Source organism: Triturus cristatus, chromosome 7 (genome assembly GCF_964204655.1).
Source record: "Triturus cristatus chromosome 7, aTriCri1.1, whole genome shotgun sequence".
Lineage (NCBI taxonomy): Eukaryota > Metazoa > Chordata > Amphibia > Caudata > Salamandridae > Triturus > Triturus cristatus.
In genome coordinates this window covers 1,550,898,168-1,550,915,741 of record NC_140590.1, presented here as the reverse complement: position 1 = coordinate 1,550,915,741, position 17,574 = coordinate 1,550,898,168, and the positions used below count along the sequence as shown (strand labels likewise).

The following is a 17,574-nucleotide window of genomic DNA, read 5'->3' as shown; positions in this document are numbered from 1 at the left end:
AAAGGACTCGCCTGACAAACAAGGGCTATTTCTTAACTATTGCTGACTTTGCTCAAATATTTGCTTGACCTACGGTTTTCCTTTTATTTGTTACAGTTCAGGTTTGGGGATTCGCAATCGTACTGGTCTTTAAAACGTTTTTGTTATTGCCAGTGTTTAGACAAATTGCAAGCATTCCTCCCATCATCTGTGTGTTTGAAGTACTGCCCTTAGTGGCAAGGGAAAGCTCAGACATGGGTCCCATGCTCACTGGCTCATGGAACCAAGCTACACCTGGCTGAGGGGCCCTTATCAGGGCAACATAAGCCCTAGGTTGCTTGTGTTCTGATCTGTGAGGACGTGGCTTGGCAGCTTTGTTGGACTGTTCCCATGGGGAGTAGGGTCAAGGCTGATTTGCATATGGCTGGGTCCAAACTCAGGTGGCATGGTGAGTAAAAGAACGATGGGTTTGGATATTATCCCGAAGGACTGCCTGTGGTTAGAGAAATTACAAGCATTCACTCGTGAACACTCCTGAGGCGAACTAGCCGGGAGCTCCTTTATTTTAAACAAATTGTGATTGATACTGTGTTTTAATCTGTACTCTGTATTTTTAAAAGCTTATTTGCACAATTCCCTGGTCTTTACCTGGTCGGCGCAGGGAAGCAGATCGCTTGCTGTCTCTGCCCTGACCCGAGTCTTGCCGCCATTCCCTGCGTGAGGGACATGCCCACCTCGGGTGGCCACGCCCCCCCCTCCCAGGACGCTATAACTACGCGCTGACTGCAAGCGCCGCTCCCACTCACTCGTGAACACTCCTGAGGCGAACTAGCCGGGAGCTCCTTTATTTTAAACAAATTGTGATTGATACTGTGTTTTAATCTGTACTCTGTATTTTTAAAAGCTTATTTGCACAATTCCCTGGTCTTTACCTGGTCGGCGCAGGGAAGCAGATCGCTTGCTGTCTCTGCCCTGACCCGAGTCTTGCCGCCATTCCCTGCGTGAGGGACACGCCCACCTCGGGTGGCCACGCCCCCCCCTCCCACTGCCAACTCCACTCTACAAAACATGAGTACCAGCCGGAAGCGCAGCGGACGAGCGCAGCGGGCGCGACGATGGCGCGCCGCAGGCGCGCTTAAGGCAAGCTCGTCTGCGCTCGTCCGCGCCTCGGACGCAACTAGGGCAACTCTCCCTGCCTTGATCCCTCCGCCAGCCGCCGCCCCCCTCCCACATTTGGCGCGTGAGTCCCTTCTCCGTCTGCGAGACTTCGCACATAACGGTCAGTTATCATTTCTTGATACCGCCTTCCCCCTGCACGAGTTTACCAGTCAGGGCCTTCTAACTTGCGGCCTTCTCAATGTCAGGTCATTACCAAAACATGCCAATGAAATCCAACTGCTCATTGACGCCCATCACCTGGACGCGCTATTTCTCACTGAGACCTGGACGCATGCAGGTTGCAACGTCGACCTTGGTCTCGCGTGCCCTCAAGATTTTAAAATACTGCATCTCCCCAGGCCAAAGGGCCGTGGCGGGGGAGTGGGGGTCATCTTCCGAGCATCCTGGTCGATTGCCATTCTTGACATAGACCCGGTTGCCGGAACGGAACTCCTTGGCGTTTCGATTAACTGTCACCATGGAGACACCGTGACAGCCATTATCTGCTACCGCCCGCCTGGGGTTTTCAACGCCCAGCAGCAACAATCGCTAATCACTACTCTCACTAATCTGGCCACTTCCCACCACAAACTAATCTTTTTAGGAGACTTTAATCTCTGGCCCAACGGCAGCCTGGATAATGCACTGCACAACTTAGTGCTTTCCTGCGATGGAGTCGGCCTGTCACAATTGGTTAACAAACCCACCCACACTGCCGGGCACCAACTGGATTTAATTTTTGCCTCTCCCCAGTTGGTACACCTGGGTGACATCCTGCCCATGTGTTGGACCGACCACGCACTTATTAAATTTCACATCTTATGTGATAAAGCTAAAAGGCCCCCACGTAGCACTACTTCAGATTTTCTGTATAGAGATTGGAAAGCCCTTGACAAACTAAGAGCGGCGGGCACTGTATTCAATGTTGAAAACAGTTTCTCCCCCACCAACTCGGTTGAGAACAACTTCAAAGCCTTCTGTCTAGCAATCACCTCCACCGTAGACTCTCTTGCCCCCCAGAAGAAAGGCAAAGCAAAAAGCAGAGCTCCTGCCCCCTGGTTTAACGACTCTCTGAAATCCCTTAAACTAGCCTGCAGACAATCAGAGAGGAAATGGAGACAAGGCTACTCCGATTCGAATAAAGTAATCTGGAAAAACCATCTCCAAGCATATAAAACTGCCATTAATCAGAGCAAAGCCAACTATTTCTGCACTACGATCAGCAATGCCCCCAACAGTTCTAAAAGCATTTTTCAGATTCTCAAAAATCTTACCCACCCTGATTGTGCCATAACATCTACCCTTCCTACACAAGCCCTCTGCGATAACCTTGCGCTATTTTTCAAAAACAAAATCGACACCATTATTCTTAATCTGAACTCCTCCCCTCCCCTAGGTGGTCTCATTACACCTAGAGCCTGTACTAGTGATCCTGTTTCGGTGCACTCTGATTTTCCTCTCATGGAAAAGCTGCGGGAGTTTCCCCCCATCCCAGAACCTGAATTTGAAAGGCTGGCACTTGGGATCACCTCCGGATCCCCTCTTGACCCGGTGCCTTCTAAAGTCTGTAAGAGTTTTGGTTCTGACCTCTTTGTCACCCTCTGCAGGATCTGCAATCAATCCTTACACTGCGGGCTTGTGCCATCCTCCTGGAAGGAGGCCCTCATCACCCCACTGTTACAAAAACCTTCCTTGAACCCTGACTGTTTGTCCAATTACCGGCCTATATCCCTCCTGCCTTTCCCAGCAAAAATTGTAGAGCGCTGGGTTAGCACCTGTCTCTCCATTCATCTGGAGAAAAATCAGATTCTGGACGATTTTCAGTTTGGCTTTCGTCCTGCTCACGGGACTGAAACAGCTGTCCTGACAGCTCTGGAGGACCTTCGTATGCGGGCAGACAGGGGCCAGGCAGTAGCCTTGATCCTGTTGGACCTGTCTGCCGCTTTCGATACGGTCAACCATGGGGTCCTGTTGGAGCGACTCCGGACGGCTGGGGTAGACGGCACTGCCCTACTTTGGTTCCACTCCTTCCTACGGGACAGGAGACAGGCGGTGTCTCTCCCCCCTTATCAATCTATCTTCTCTTCTGTCCCCCACGGGGTGCCCCAGGGCTCCTCCATCAGCCCCCATTCTCTTTAACGTGTACCTTAGACCTCTGATCACGTTGATAAAGGCGCACAGGTTAAAAACAATCAACTATGCGGATGACACCCAGCTCAACCTCTCTTGGGAGGGAGAAGACTCTACCCCCCTTGCAGCCTTTCACGACTGATTAAGGGAGACGGCTGGGTGGCTACACAATAACTCGCTGCAATTTAATTCCTCCAAAACGGAGGTTCTGTATTGTGCAGGAAGTCGCATTCCTCGGCAATTCCCCTGCGACTTTTGGCCCCCGGAAACAGCAGATAAACCTCGGCCAGTTACATCGGTTCACAACCTTGGGGCCACACTGAATGATAAAATGAACACTGAAACCCAAGTTGCTAAAACGGTGGGAATGTGCACAGCTATCCTGCGCTCCCTGCGCAAAATTATGCCATTGCTACCCGCACAAGCTCGGGAGCAGATAGTCAGGTGCACCATCCTCAGTCGCCTGGACTATTGCAACGCGCTGTTACTTGAGTCCCCAGTTGCCCTGCTTGACCGACTTCAAAGAGTTCAGTCGGCCACAGCCAAATTAGTTCTGGGTTGGACTAGGAGATCTTCAGCCTCAGCGGCCCTAGCTGAACTACACTGGCTTCCGCTCAAACAACGTGTGGCCTTCAAGTCCCTCTGCCTTGTTTTTAAAGCGCTCCATGGAGCTGGACCTAAACCTCTGCAGGCCATGTTCACATGGTATACCCCTTCCAGAGCTCTACGCTCAGCCTCAGCCCGTCTGGTGATTGTTCCTAAATATAACAAAGTCAGGACGGGGGGCAGATCTTTCAGAGTCGCAGCGGCTAAACTGTGGAACAGTCTGCCTCCTGATATCCGTCAAATCTCACAGCTCCTCCCTTTCAGGAAACGCATCAAGACGTGGTTATTCCCTTAGAAACAACCCCTTCTTCCTGCTCCTCGCTATCTGTTCCCCTGAGTTAAGAGTATTCACCAGCGCCAGGAAACCTGCAAGGTGTCAGCCGCGCTTTATAAATGTTTAAAATAAATAAATAAATAATTCCTTCCATCACCTTTTGTGTGTTTGATGTACTGCCCTTAGTGGCAAGGATATGCTCAGACATGGGTCCTGTGCTCACTGTGCTCCTGGAACCAAGATATACTCAACTGATGAGCCCTTATCAAGACGAAACCAGTCCTAGGTTGCTTGTGGTCCAGTTCAGTGAGGACCTGGCTCGACAGTTTGGGCTGGACTGTTCCCATAAGGATTAGGGTCAAGGCTGATTTGCATGAATAGGTAATGGATGAGATAAACTGACAAGTCAAGGTGGTGGGATATAGTTATCGGGGAATGGCGCATTATGAGAATGTTGCTGAGGTAGATTAGGGGATATGCCTGGAAAGGCACATCACTTCCCAGCTCTCCTCTCACTTGGCTACTCAATTTATTTCATCCGTCACAATCTGGCTTTCAATCTGGCTACAGTACTGAATCAGCTCTGCTTGGGGTCACTGAAAAGCTCCGGCAACAGCTTGATTATGGTGGCACGGCAGCTCTCATATTACTGGATCTGAGCACAGCATTTGATACGGTCTCGCACTCCAACTTGGTTGATCGTCTTAAAGCCTCAGGCATTGTGGGTGTTGCTTTGAGGTGGTTGATCTCTTTTTTAAAAGATTGTTCGTTCCAAGTCTTCTCGCATACCACTAAATAAGATCTAGTAGCTCTTACTTCAGGAGTACCGCGGGCTCGATTTTAAGCCCTCTTCTTTTTAATCTCTACGTTCACCCTGTGGCAGACATTGCGGAGATGTCAGGACTAACTATTTTCTCATATGCAGATGATCCCCAGATCATCTTCTCTCTTTCAACCACTCAGCATCAGGACTCTTCCTTGCTCCAGCTCGGACTGAGCAATATCTCATTGTGGATGTCCAGAAACGCCTTGAAGCTGAACGGTTCTAAAACGGAGGTCCTCATTCTGGGAAACAAACCTGAACTTTGGGGACTTACCTATTGGCCTGACACTCGGGGACCTTTACCTGCGCCGGTCCGTAAAGTTAAGAAACTGGGTTTTATTATTGACAAAATTCTCTCCCTCAGAGCCCAGGTGTCTGGGGTCACCGCGACCTTCTTTGCTGTTCTCAAGTGGCTAAAAATAATCCTCTGGTTAATCCCTTCTGCTGCCCAGAGAACAGTAATGCAGGCGTTGGTGATTTCCAGACTTGACTATGGCAATGTTTTGTACTTGGGCATGAATAAAGCATCTGTCCATCGCCTACAGCTCATCCAAAATGCTGCTGCTCATCTTCTTTCCGGCTGCCTTGTCATCACTCTGTCTCACCGTTGCTCCATCAACTTCATTGGCTCAAGGTAAACAAATATGTCGAGTTTAAGGCCCTATGCTACATGTACAGGGTCAAAGATGGTTTGGTGCCCCCCTAAATACAAAGTCTGGTCAAACCCTACATACCCACTCAATAGCTGAGATCAGTGAGCCTCTCTTTGTTCACTGTTCCCATAATCCGTCTCACTCGTATGAGAGGTCGCTCATTCGCCTACCTTGGCCCCAAACTGTGGAACTCACTTCCGCTGCAACTTAGGTTATGTCATTCGCTTCTAGCCTTCCGTAAGAAATTAAAGACCTTCCTTTACAACTCAGCATAACTTGTTCTGTGCTCCTTCCACAATGTGTGGCTTGATTATGGTTCTGCTCAGCACCGGGAAACCCTGTTGGGTAGCTGTGCGCTTTATTAATATAGAAGTAAATAAATACCTCAGATACATAGGTGAGCTGCCCCTGCATGGATTACTTTGGTGAAGCACCATGGAGCGCAAGACAGGCCAAAGGGAAGACAATAAAACTGCCACATATGTTGCCTGCACTGACATTTTAGGAAGGGTGGATGTTCTGCCATTTTAGAATAAATGGAGTGATGAGACTCCCTTCGAGGGGCATGAGGAGAAGAATAAGCAAAACTTCTTACTTACCTTGAGCAGGAGGAAGGCATGGGTGGTAAAATCCAGTGCTGAGGTCTTGGTCTGGGCAACGTCCTTGCAGGTAGAAGTTAGGCACATGGGAGGTATAAGGAACGGTCAGAGAGTGTCTGCAGATGTTACCAAGGGAGGTAAACTATGGCAGTTGAACACCACTGATCACCGCCTGTAGAGAAAAGGCATGGCTCTCCTCATACCAAACTGGGACCTGTCCACAGAATGGCACATAGAGACATACCTTAAGAGTCTTTTAATGAATTTATCACTGAAGTGGAGGACACTGGTGGAGTCCAGAATGGGTTCAACATACACCACAAAGTTTTTGGGACCTTAGCACAGGAAAATAGTTGCAGGTCTTACCAATGAGTTAGAAGCATGGAAGCCCCCCTAGAAAATATGGGAGTGTCTCCAACAATCTATCAGTGGTGCAGAAAACCTTTAGGGCATCTCCAACTCAATTAAAGATTAGCTTTAGGCATTTTAAGGCCTACAGCAACTGGAGACCTAGCACAGGGTATCTAATAAAGAGATTTGCTTATTAGGCCGCCTAATGGTCTTGCATCACAATCCAGAAGTTACGGGATGCTCCATTGTAAACTAACACATTATAAACCTGGAATACATTAATTATAAAGCTGTAGAGCATCACAGATGAAAAACAGTATATTACTATTGTTGTTTAACACAGCAAAATGGCAGGTAATGTTACAATTCCAGACAGAAAATTAATAAACTTACTGTTTTGTTCCTTTGTCTCACAATATCCGACACTGACCCCGCTCCACAGTACTCCATCACAATCCACAGGTCTGTGTTTTTGAAATAACTGCCAAAATACTTGACCACGTGGGGGCTATGGGAAATTACATAACATTTTCAGCAAAAACTTGCACTAAAACCAGTAGCAAAATTGGAGGACGTTTCTTTTTTTTTTTTTACCCCTTGATTTTTTAGCATTTCCTGAAGATTGTTTGCCTTAGCCTAGCAGCATATCTATCTGCCAAGCACACACATTCTTAGGTGCCAGGCAAAGAGCAAGATGTTGCAACAGTGTTCAAACAGCAAATTGTATCCAGAATAAATTCTCACAGTCGCACCATGAGGGCAAGAACATAGGGCAGTGAAAAGTTCGTTTTGGGTAACTAGTGAAGCCTCATGAAAAGGTTTACACAATCAACAACATTTGAATACAGTCTTTCATGTTTTTATGTCGATGATTATCATTTCACTGATCTTAGTGTCACATTCAACAACAACTTTGGAACAGACTTAACTACCAGCTCAAATGGGTTCTGAGGGAGCTACATCGAGAAATACACAACAAAGCAAACACAAGGAGATGATGGACGGAGCGCTGAAACTTTTCAGACACTCACCCCCAGTCACAGATCTGGGTTGAATCAATCATCGTTCTAGCTCACTTCGCCACCCTAGTTCAGACTCCAGCCATACGCCCATCAGTCTTAACCCTGTGTCTCATGGGAACAGTCCAGCCTGAACTGCCAAGCCAGGTCTTCCCTGGACCAGAAACAAGCATCCTGGGACCGGTTTCAGGGTAACACCCCTCATCAGCCAGCCTGGCTTGAATCCAGTGGCAGATGAGCAGCAGGAGAGCAGCACCAGGATTGGCTGGAGCGGGCTGCCTCGACGCACCAGCTGACACAAGAGGCACTGTTCTCCACCAAGCTATCTGATACAGCTAGGGGGGAGGTGTTTACTGCGCATGTCAGGGTGGCCGTCGCAAGACCGCCAGCCAAAGTGTCTTGTGCAGTGTAAACTAGTGGAGTGAGGACCACTCCCCTGCTGCCAGTCAGCAGCAATGCCCCGCCCCCAAACACTGCTAGGGACGGGAGCAGTGAAAAATAAAACGGTAACTCTTTCTATTACGGATTTATTTATCACTTTTGCTGAACTGGCAGCAGGGGGGGGGGGCAGACACTCCTCTGTCCTAATGGGGGGTCCTGTTAAATTGGAAGAGGGCGTGTTGAGTCGAAGTAGAGGCTGGTGGTGAAGTAGCCAAGCTAGACGTGCAGAAACGTGCAGACTCGCTCTGTACAGAGAAGCCAGGTAGATGGCAGAGAGCGCTCTGAGAGAAGCTGAGAGGATACAGCTTGGAAGCAGACTGCTGTGTCCTCACGAGGGATTGACAGGGGTGGGACGGAGTGCAGAGACTCAGAATCAAGGTAAGGGGTCGGCATCACGGCCCAAGAGAGTAAAGTTGAGCACCAACGCAGAGGAGGGTGCTGGAGCAGAGATGCCAAGGATAGCAGCAGAGAAAAGTGGGAACTACTAGAGGTGTGCAACATGCTCTATGAGTGGGGGGGCAGAAGGATGACTAGTATAGAAGGCTATATTTGGTAAGCTCTGACCTGTATGGCCCCGAGGAGGGGGGCAACTGGGACAGAGTAGAGGCTCAGCAATGTGGTCCAATGTTAGAGCAGAGTGGTCAACAGGAGTTAGGCTGGTGTGTGGTATATCAGAATATGCACTGAGCAGTGTGGCGTGGTTGATACCTGCTACATGGGTAGGGAGCACTTGAGGAGGAGATGCTCAGCGGAGAAGACTCAGCAGATGGGAACACATAGTACCAGAGGCAAGTTCTTATGGCAGGAGGGAAAATCCCATTGAAGCTGAAGGCAGCAAAAAACGGTATGGTGGTGAAGCAGTGACCCACTTTAGAAGCTAGACTTCAAGAATGGATGGGCTTTGGAAAAGTAAGCTCGATTTGCCACATGTTCAAAACTATTGAAAAATAAGGTTGAAATGATATTGCTACTCATTACTGGTGGGAATGCATATGCATTCCAACACACTTCCTAGGGTTAATAAAGCTGATCCATTTCTACTCAAAATTCTATTCCAATACATGCCTTCTACGTAGGAAGCACAATTCACCCACTGAACAACATTTAATGAGCTTTGCGTTACAGCTATACGATTCCATTTAAAACCCTGACACAGTCCATTTCATAATGTCCGGAAGCAGTACACAGCATCATGCATCAAGACTGCTTCCTTTCACACTAAAATTACCTGTCACATTGCTGCATGATGGATATTTCTTTGATTATTTCCTGCAGGTCTGACTCCACAGGAACCTGTTTGATGGCAACGATTTGACCTGTTTCTTTATGAATGGCTTTAAAAACACTGCCATACGACCTGTCAGAACAAAAACAAAAAAAAGTAAGCTGATGCTTATCTTTATGTAAAAACTTAGGCTGAACTCTAACTCAATAATAGAGAAATTTGGAAAAGGCACAGATTTATCTATCATGGAAAGGTTCTCCTACATAATCAAATAAGAATAACAGTACCAGTCACTCTGTTAAAGGACATCGTATTTTATGCAAAAAAGAACATTTTTAAAATGTTCTGCAGGTATTATTCCGACATAAACTACATTTTTGGTTCTGGTGATAGGTTGTATAAATATCATGAAATTAGCACAACTGATGTTCACAAAGCAATTATTAAAAATGATGAAAAAGAAGATTACACATTTCATAATTCTAATAGCAATTTTTGCAGTGTTTGGTGCAAACTTGGAGAGCATCACACTACTCCTCTGTGTGTTGGATGCAATTTTGTAGGCATGGTAGGAGCCACTATCCCATTCACAGTGAACCCTTTTGGATGGTGTTCGATATGACCCTGCTGAGATGACGTATACCAGCTAGTGTCTTGAGGACTATTTTTACACCCATTAAATGTGCATTCTATAAGTTTTGCACAAATTTGAATATATAAGCCTGCAGAACAGGGTTTGAGGAAAAAATGTCTTCTGGGAGGCATCTTCTCCTCACACTAGGCCGCTGCTTTCTTATGATACGATGGATAACAAAATATGATTTTACTTTTTTCTCCTGCACGAGATACTGGCAAGTGATTTTTTTTTTCTTTACATTTGAGAATTTTTTTTTCCACTTTCACACAATTAATTTTAACCTGGCTGTTCCAATATCCATCGAAATCACAATAGTGGCTAGCCTCCACTCTGCTGTTGCGGTTTAAGAGAGCCAGGAAAGACACTTTGTGGGAAATGAAAACCATAAGAACGTGTTACCATACCAAAACCTTTATTAATAAATAAGTACAAGGTAAGTACACGTCCATACACACATAACATTGAAATAAACCCAATATTTAACTAGCTTCTCTGCAGGCCCTGAATCCCCAAACTTAACCAGTAATAACAAAGCAGAAACTCCAAACCACTGCCCTTGCAATAGGGATGCGTGCTTGCTCCAAAGTGATCTACCATGCATGGAAAGGATATTTTCACATTAGTTGGCTGAATGATTCAATAAGGATCTCACTTAACTTCGGGAAAAGGTATAATCAGATTCAACCCAACCGGGGCTTGTATCTTTGTGTGGGTTTCCACCTTTCGCGTGTTAAGTTTCATGGTTGGGTCAAACTCAAAGTTGGGATGAATAAGAAAATAACTAGGGTCTCACAAACTGACACAGGAAACAAAGTTTATATGCAAGACTAATAGGGTGTCAGGCTAGAAGGTCACTGCCAGGGCTGCTGCTCTCAGAAAATTATTTCAGCTACTCTCAAGAGAAAGACACGCCTCATTTTCCACCACAGGAAAAAAGCCTGACCTCCTTTTCTCAAACGCAGCTAAAAATAGTACAGCAACCATATATAGTCACGTAAGCTAAACAAAAAACAACCATAAAGGGAGGGTTGCTCACACCTCTAAACAATCCACATCTCATGTCAGCCTCCAGGCACCATCACAATGTGTGATCCTAATGCACAGCTTACACAAATAACACGTGTCGTTTCTTATGGCAAATTGGCAGTCCCATGCAGGTTTCAGGCTGCTTTTTAGGGGCCACTTGAAAGTGACTGAAGAGAGACAAAAGGTACATATAACCAGGGTAATTCCTCTATGATGTAAACCTGTGGGTGATTTCGTGGCAACACAGTTTTTATCCTGGTATCTCTAAATACTTGAGAGTTGTCAGCATGGTAGATGTGGAAGAAACATAATTAGGGTATGTGAATAGAGGGGGAAACTGATTTAAAGGGAGGACAGGAGTGAAAGGAAGCTGGATGAGCAAGGGTTCTCTGCATAGGACCCGACAGACCCATAAAGGGAAGGCGTTGCAGGAAGATGCCTGTAGCCTGCCCACTTTACACCTGGTCACTGGGATTTCACAACTTGGGTTGAGAGGTTAATTAGGGTACAGCTGGTTAGGAGAGGAAGTGGTGAACAACTCTTGGAAAGCCAGTTACATTATTTTATTAGGAGTCATCCTTGTAGGGGATCCTTATACTAGACAATCATATCCAGCTGTCATTTTTGACCCTTGAAATCTATCACCAGGTACATTTGAGAGCTATGTTTTGGTTTCTCAAAGAAGGTCTAACAAGCCTTTCTCCAACTCCAGGCGAGTTACACCTATGGCTCACAGTTCTCCACAATCATGTATCAATTGTATACACATGAGGCCTGAAACTGTATAGTTTTGCTTACAGGTTGTTCAATACCCAGTTCTGATTAAGACCCTATTAGATGTAATGAAAACACATGCTTATTATGAGGGTTGAAACATCGATGATTCTAGTTGTTGCCTGCATTTGTAACTTCTCCTTTTGGGCATCTTTAGACATATGACCATTAGCCCATTAAAGAGAGAATGTGGGACGCTAAGTCAGGCTTCCTAAAATAACCTGAATCTTGTTTTTTTACGAATATGTACAGTCACTGTTTGATGCACTGCACAAGCACTTTCTCATCTAGCACTTATAGAGCACCTTATTCATTGACTAAAAGATTTATTGTCATTCAATTACTATAGATGTATGCCATTTATTTAAGAATTGCTTTGTCTGGGCCTACATATTTTCGCATTCATTTCCATGTTAAAGTTTACTTCATGAGCATCTTTAGATTTAATATAATATAGATTTTGTTCATTTGGCACAAATCTTTATCCAACAAGACCATTGTTCTATGATACACAAGTTCTGAGGAGTACAGGGTTACCCCATTGACATTCTGTCCCAAATGTATCCAGGCAGGTATGGGAAGGTAAGGGAGCCATTTGTCCCCGACAGAGAGTAGATAGATAGATATTGAGCTTTATTCAATATGTAAATACAATATCAAAAAAGTACACGTGAATAAAAAACCTTAAAACAGCTAAAATTACATGCAATTAATAACAGAAGTAAAATCACAAAGGTTAAAAAGATAAGTACAGCTAAGCAACAAAATATAAAACAGGTTAGGGTTGCATTGATGACCTCAGCCTGATCGTCTTTTTCAAGTAAGATGACATAGCTGCCAGGACTAAAGGGGTTTCCAGGGATTTTAATTTGCAGTATGCCAGTTTGCATGTGCGTATACCCCAAGATCTCAGCAGTGGTTTTAAAAAAGTAGTCCTTGGCAGTTGATAGAATCTGCAGAAAAGGATGCAATGGATATTGGATTGGGGCGAGAGGCCATCGCAGGGGCATTTTGATAGGTCAGTGTCCCAGCAATTTGGGTTAGGGAAAGTAAGGAGTCTGAAGAACGTGTTGGTGCGAAGACGGGTCAGGAGCATGCGGGTGAATGGAGATGGTTCTAGTAATAGGTATTGCTGTATACCAGTCACAGTGATCGAATTTTGGTAATCAACAATGGTGGACTTCTGTGATTCTAAGAGCCAGCGTTTGCGATGCAGATGATTTAAGACAAGTCGCTTAAGCTCGGCTTTGGATATGTGAGTTAAGGTTGATGGATCAGCAAAAAATTCCGGATGCCCGATGTCAGTGGATAACCCTTTTACATAGTTCAACCATTTAATGTTCCTGACCTCTGTCAATTTTAGACAATCTACTATGATTTCCCTATTAAATGGTGTTTCTTCATTAATCCAAATTTTATGCCATAGGATGAGGGGAGAGGAGTTGATTGTGTCTGCAATGTATGTGAGGCCCAGTTCTGTATGCGCCATATGGGTAGAGGTGCCGGGGGGAACAGCCAAGAGATAACGTAGAAAAGCATTCTCAAGGCGCTGGAGTTGTTCGGCAGGTTCAATCCCCCAGATCCCTGACCCGTAGGTGCCGGTTGAGGTGCACTTCGCCCGATAGATCTGGAGTAGGGGGCGTATTGGGCGACCCCCTAATTTTTTTGAAAAGTTTGTCAGTGCACCTATTGCTTTAGACATTGCTGAGCCTCTGGCTTGCGCCGCGGCTCTCCAGGTGCCCCTCTTATTAAAAGTAATACCCAGGTAAGGGAAGCTATCGACATTGGATAATTTGTTGCCATTCAAAAAGATAGTGCATGGCTTTTTCCCAATCCCTGGACCACAGGACATGCTGTGGGTTTTAGAGGTGTTGACTTTTAGGCCTCTCTTTGACATAAAGTCAGAAAATTCAGAAACAGCCCTCTGAAGCCCCATAGGAGTCTGGGACATTATTGCCGCGTCGTCGGCATAAAGCAAGATGGGGATCGATTTACCGTTAATTGTTGGGTAATCATGAAAAGTTCTAGACAGGTGGTGACTGACAGAGTTGATATAAAGGGTGAAAAGTAAAGGGGCTAGTATACAACCCTGTCTTACACCTCGTCTGATAGCGAAACTGTCGGAGCATTCCCCGTTGGTGCCATATCTAACGCGGGCCGATGCATCCCTATACAGCTCTTTAATGAATAATATGATGGTAGGGTCTAAGCCAATTTCTGTGAGGGAGTCCCATAACTGCCCATGATCAACACAATCAAATGCTGAACTGAGGTCAACAAAGGTTATATAGATGTTACCTTTTTTAGCCTGAGTATATTTGGCTATAATAAGAGACAGATTTAGACCCTGTTCAATGGTGCCTTTGCCTTGCCTAAAACCATATTGCATTTCGGAAATAATATCTTGGGTGCTTAGCCAATCGTGTAATCTATTTAAAATGATTCGCCCGGCTACCTTCATGAGGGAGTCTAAAAGTGAGATAGGGCGGTAATTGGCGGGATTATCCCTCGCGCCTTTTTTAAAAATCGGGACAACAACAGCCGATGGCCAGGTGGAAATGAAACCGGTGGAATTCAGAGAGTTCAGAGCGTTAGTGAGCAGTGGGGCCCATAAGTCAGGCTGTGACTTAAAAACGTCTATAGGAACGCAGTCAGGGCCTGGGGCTTTCCCGGAGGGGCTGTCGTTTAAAGCCGTTAGTACTTCAACATGGTCGAAAACAATATTTAGGGGAAAAGAAAAGGGGGTAGTTGAATCGGGAGGGGAATTGGATACAGAATCAATTTCGGAAGGTAGAGTGACCGAATTAGTAGGATTATATAGAGAACTAAAATGAGTGACCCAGGTTTCGGGGGTGATGGCTGAGTCCAAAGTCGATGGCTTGGAAAATCGAAAAAAGGGGGCATTGACTGCCCTCCAGAAGGCGGTATTATCATTCTTTTCGGAGGCTTCCACCAGGGCTGCCCAGGCCAACAACTTCAGCTGATTTTTCCTTGCCTGACGCTTGGTGCGGTAATTGTGTCTAGCAATCTGGATCTCATGACGGTTTCTATGGTTGGATTTCAGAGCTGCTTTCAACACGCGCAAGGCTTTAGAGCAGTCCCTGTCAAACCAACCGTGGGGGGAAGGGGCAGATTTCTTTGGCGCACGCGCAAGAAGGGTTTTGATTTCTGTCATTATAACGGAAAACGAGCTGGATATTATCTGTGGGTTTTCCGTGGGTGACAGGCAAATTTGAAAGTGATCGTAATTATTGGTGACCAGGTTTTTTAGGAAAATGGAGGGGACTACTTTGTCCCATTTGAGGAAAAGGCCCGTGGTGGTGCCCAGCTGCAGGGGAGGGGAATAAATGGTGTTCTGCCTGACCGGGCCATTAATATTCGGGGTTAGCTTTAAAGGTAACCTCGATGGGGTAGTGGTCACTGATAGGAATTTCAAGGGTCTCCCAATTGGTTATCAAGCCTGAGTACCTTGTGGATATGAGTGAGTAGTCGCTCGTGGTATGACAACCTCTCCCATTATAAGTGGGTTTAAAGGACTTAGGGGGAGAACATAAATCATTAACAAAGGATAGATTGAAATGGAATAATAATCCGTTTAACAAGTCTCCCAATTTAGAGTGACAGAAATGGTTAGGGGAATCATCCATTTCAGTCATCCGACCACAAGTGCCTCTGATGTTCTGAGAACAAAGCGGGCAGTTGAAATTGCCTACCTGGATAATTAAAGTATCAGAGTTGTTTTGGGACTCTTTGTTTATTAGGTCGGATTTTAATCCATTAAACACCGAGTCCAAGTATACATTTGGGATGTTATTATAGAGATTGACCAGAGCGACATTATGAATGGAGCCGCCGGACAAACTAATTAATTGGTAGTAAGAAGACTGTGTAATATAAGTTGGTTTTAATCAGAGTTCTACAGAGATGTAGGTCGTGAGTCCTCCCTTGTATCTGCCATGGGGACTGGGGGAGGCTGGGGTGTGAAAGGTCTGATAACCTGGAAGATGGAGCTCTGTAGGGGTCCAGGTTTCCTGGAGGCAGATAATACTATATCGGGAGACGATTTGGGTCCATGCAGGGTTAGACAGCTTGTCAAGGAGACCTGCCACGTTCCAAGACAAGAGGCTGTCTCCCTGCAGGGGCTCAATCATACAGATGGTACCAGTCGGCGGGTCTGTTACAGCCTTGGCAGTTTCTATAAAATGCGGGGAATTTGTCGAGAGATGAAGGTCCCCATGGGCCGGATGGGGGGAAGGGAGGGTGGTAGTCAAGACAGCCGGCGGAAACGGTAGCACTGAAAGTGAAGGATGGGAAACGGTGGCAGGAGGTGATTTCCACCCCATGGTGGAACTAGGCAAAGTATTAATCGTGATGTTAGAGTTGTCTGGTACTAAGGTGGGTGACTGAATACTCATTTGAGATGGAATGTCGACCATCAGTCCAGGGTGAGAGAGTCAGTCCTGTTCATTCAAACCCGAGAGGGTAGCGTAGCTGTTAGAGGTGGGAATAGTGAAGTGGGATGTCTCGGGAGTGGCCCTCGATAATAGGTGTGAAGGTGTGGGATGTGTCAGAAGGGAACGGGGGTAAAAATAACTTAAATCGGCCGTTGAAATTCCGGGGCCCCTACACGGGGAGTACCAGTCCACAATGTGAGGTAGCACTCTATGATCACGAAAATTAATGATGACATCTCCCTGTTTGTCCTTGGGTCTAGGGCCCAGCCAATTTAGTCTCCTGACGTGTAGAATCTCGCCATTGATTTCAGGGGGGAGCGGTCTGTTCTGAGTCAGCCAGTATACTACTTTATTTTTGAGTTCCTGGAAGCTCTCCGTTTTACCCTGTGCAAGAACTGGGACGCCAATGAGAGTGACTACATAAGGTGCTGCTTCAGGGGGCAAGTCAATGTGTGAGCTTCTATCTAATTTGTGAACTGAGGAGGGCTGCCTATAGAGGTTAATACCCCGGGGGTCTGTGCTAATGGGAGTTGGATCTTCTCTGGTTGCTCCTTTGACAGTAGGTTGTATCTGTAGGGTAGACAGGGAAGCTTGTGTATTCTGTATTTGATTGGATGTGTTAGTCTGGGTAGTCGTTTGAGTGTGAGGGAAAGAATGGGTGACCGAGGGGTTTTTACGTAAATGGGAATTCAATTCTGTGTTTGAGGCAAGAAGAGAAGCGTGCGAAACTTCCAAAGATGCTAGCTGTGATGCGATGTTCTTAACTCTCTCTAAAAGAGGTGAGAGTAAAGATCTTACCAAGTGCTCTATGTCGGTAAGTAAGTTAGAATAAGAGGAAATAGGAGGCTGCGTGGTAGATACTGGGGGCCTAGTTCGTGTGGGGGACCGTATTGGTTGGGGCATATTTTGAAGCGCATCCAAGTGGCCATCCTTTCTCCTTTTTTTTGATGGAGCAGACCGGGTGGTTTTTGCTATTGCCTTCGAGCGGCTGGGTCTGTTATTTCCCGGTTTTCGCTTAGGGGTCTTAGCAGTGTGGGTAGGTGATAAATCCACGGGAGGGGTGCCGACAGTGAGTTGCGAATTGAGGGAGCAAATTTCAGGCTCGGTGGAAATAGACGCTATATCCATTAGATCACGGTGAGGCGCAGATGGGCCAGGATCAGGGATTGAATCAAAGTCAGGATCCCTAGGTGGCGGTGAGATGGCCTGTTGAATATGGCCCATTGAAGAGCGCTTCTGAAAGGCGGGGTCCAGTGATAAGCGGCGTTCCGTGATGGCGATCTCTTTTTCTAGCACGGAAGCGGCCCTGGTAATAAAGTGGTCAAGTGTCCCCCTAACTGAGCCCCCAACCAAAGAAGGCCTTCGTTTAGTCGTGTGAGAGGTCATATTGGTTAACTTGGTAATATCGAAACGCAGATCACATAT

The 17,574-nt window shown here is 46.2% G+C and overlaps 1 protein-coding gene across 1 annotated transcript in view; it reads right to left on the bottom strand.

The window, feature by feature from the left end:
• The window catches only part of STK4 (serine/threonine kinase 4), a 238,879-nt gene that overhangs the window by 142,431 nt on the left and 78,874 nt on the right, over positions 1 to 17,574 (bottom strand). Inside the window, exons 3-4 of the mRNA XM_085619348.1 lie at positions 9,262 to 9,390; positions 6,967 to 7,081 (exon numbers count right to left, since the gene is read on the bottom strand). Coding sequence (XP_085475474.1) covers positions 6,967 to 7,081; positions 9,262 to 9,390 — 244 coding nt within the window. The remainder of the gene's footprint in view (positions 1 to 6,966; positions 7,082 to 9,261; positions 9,391 to 17,574) is intronic.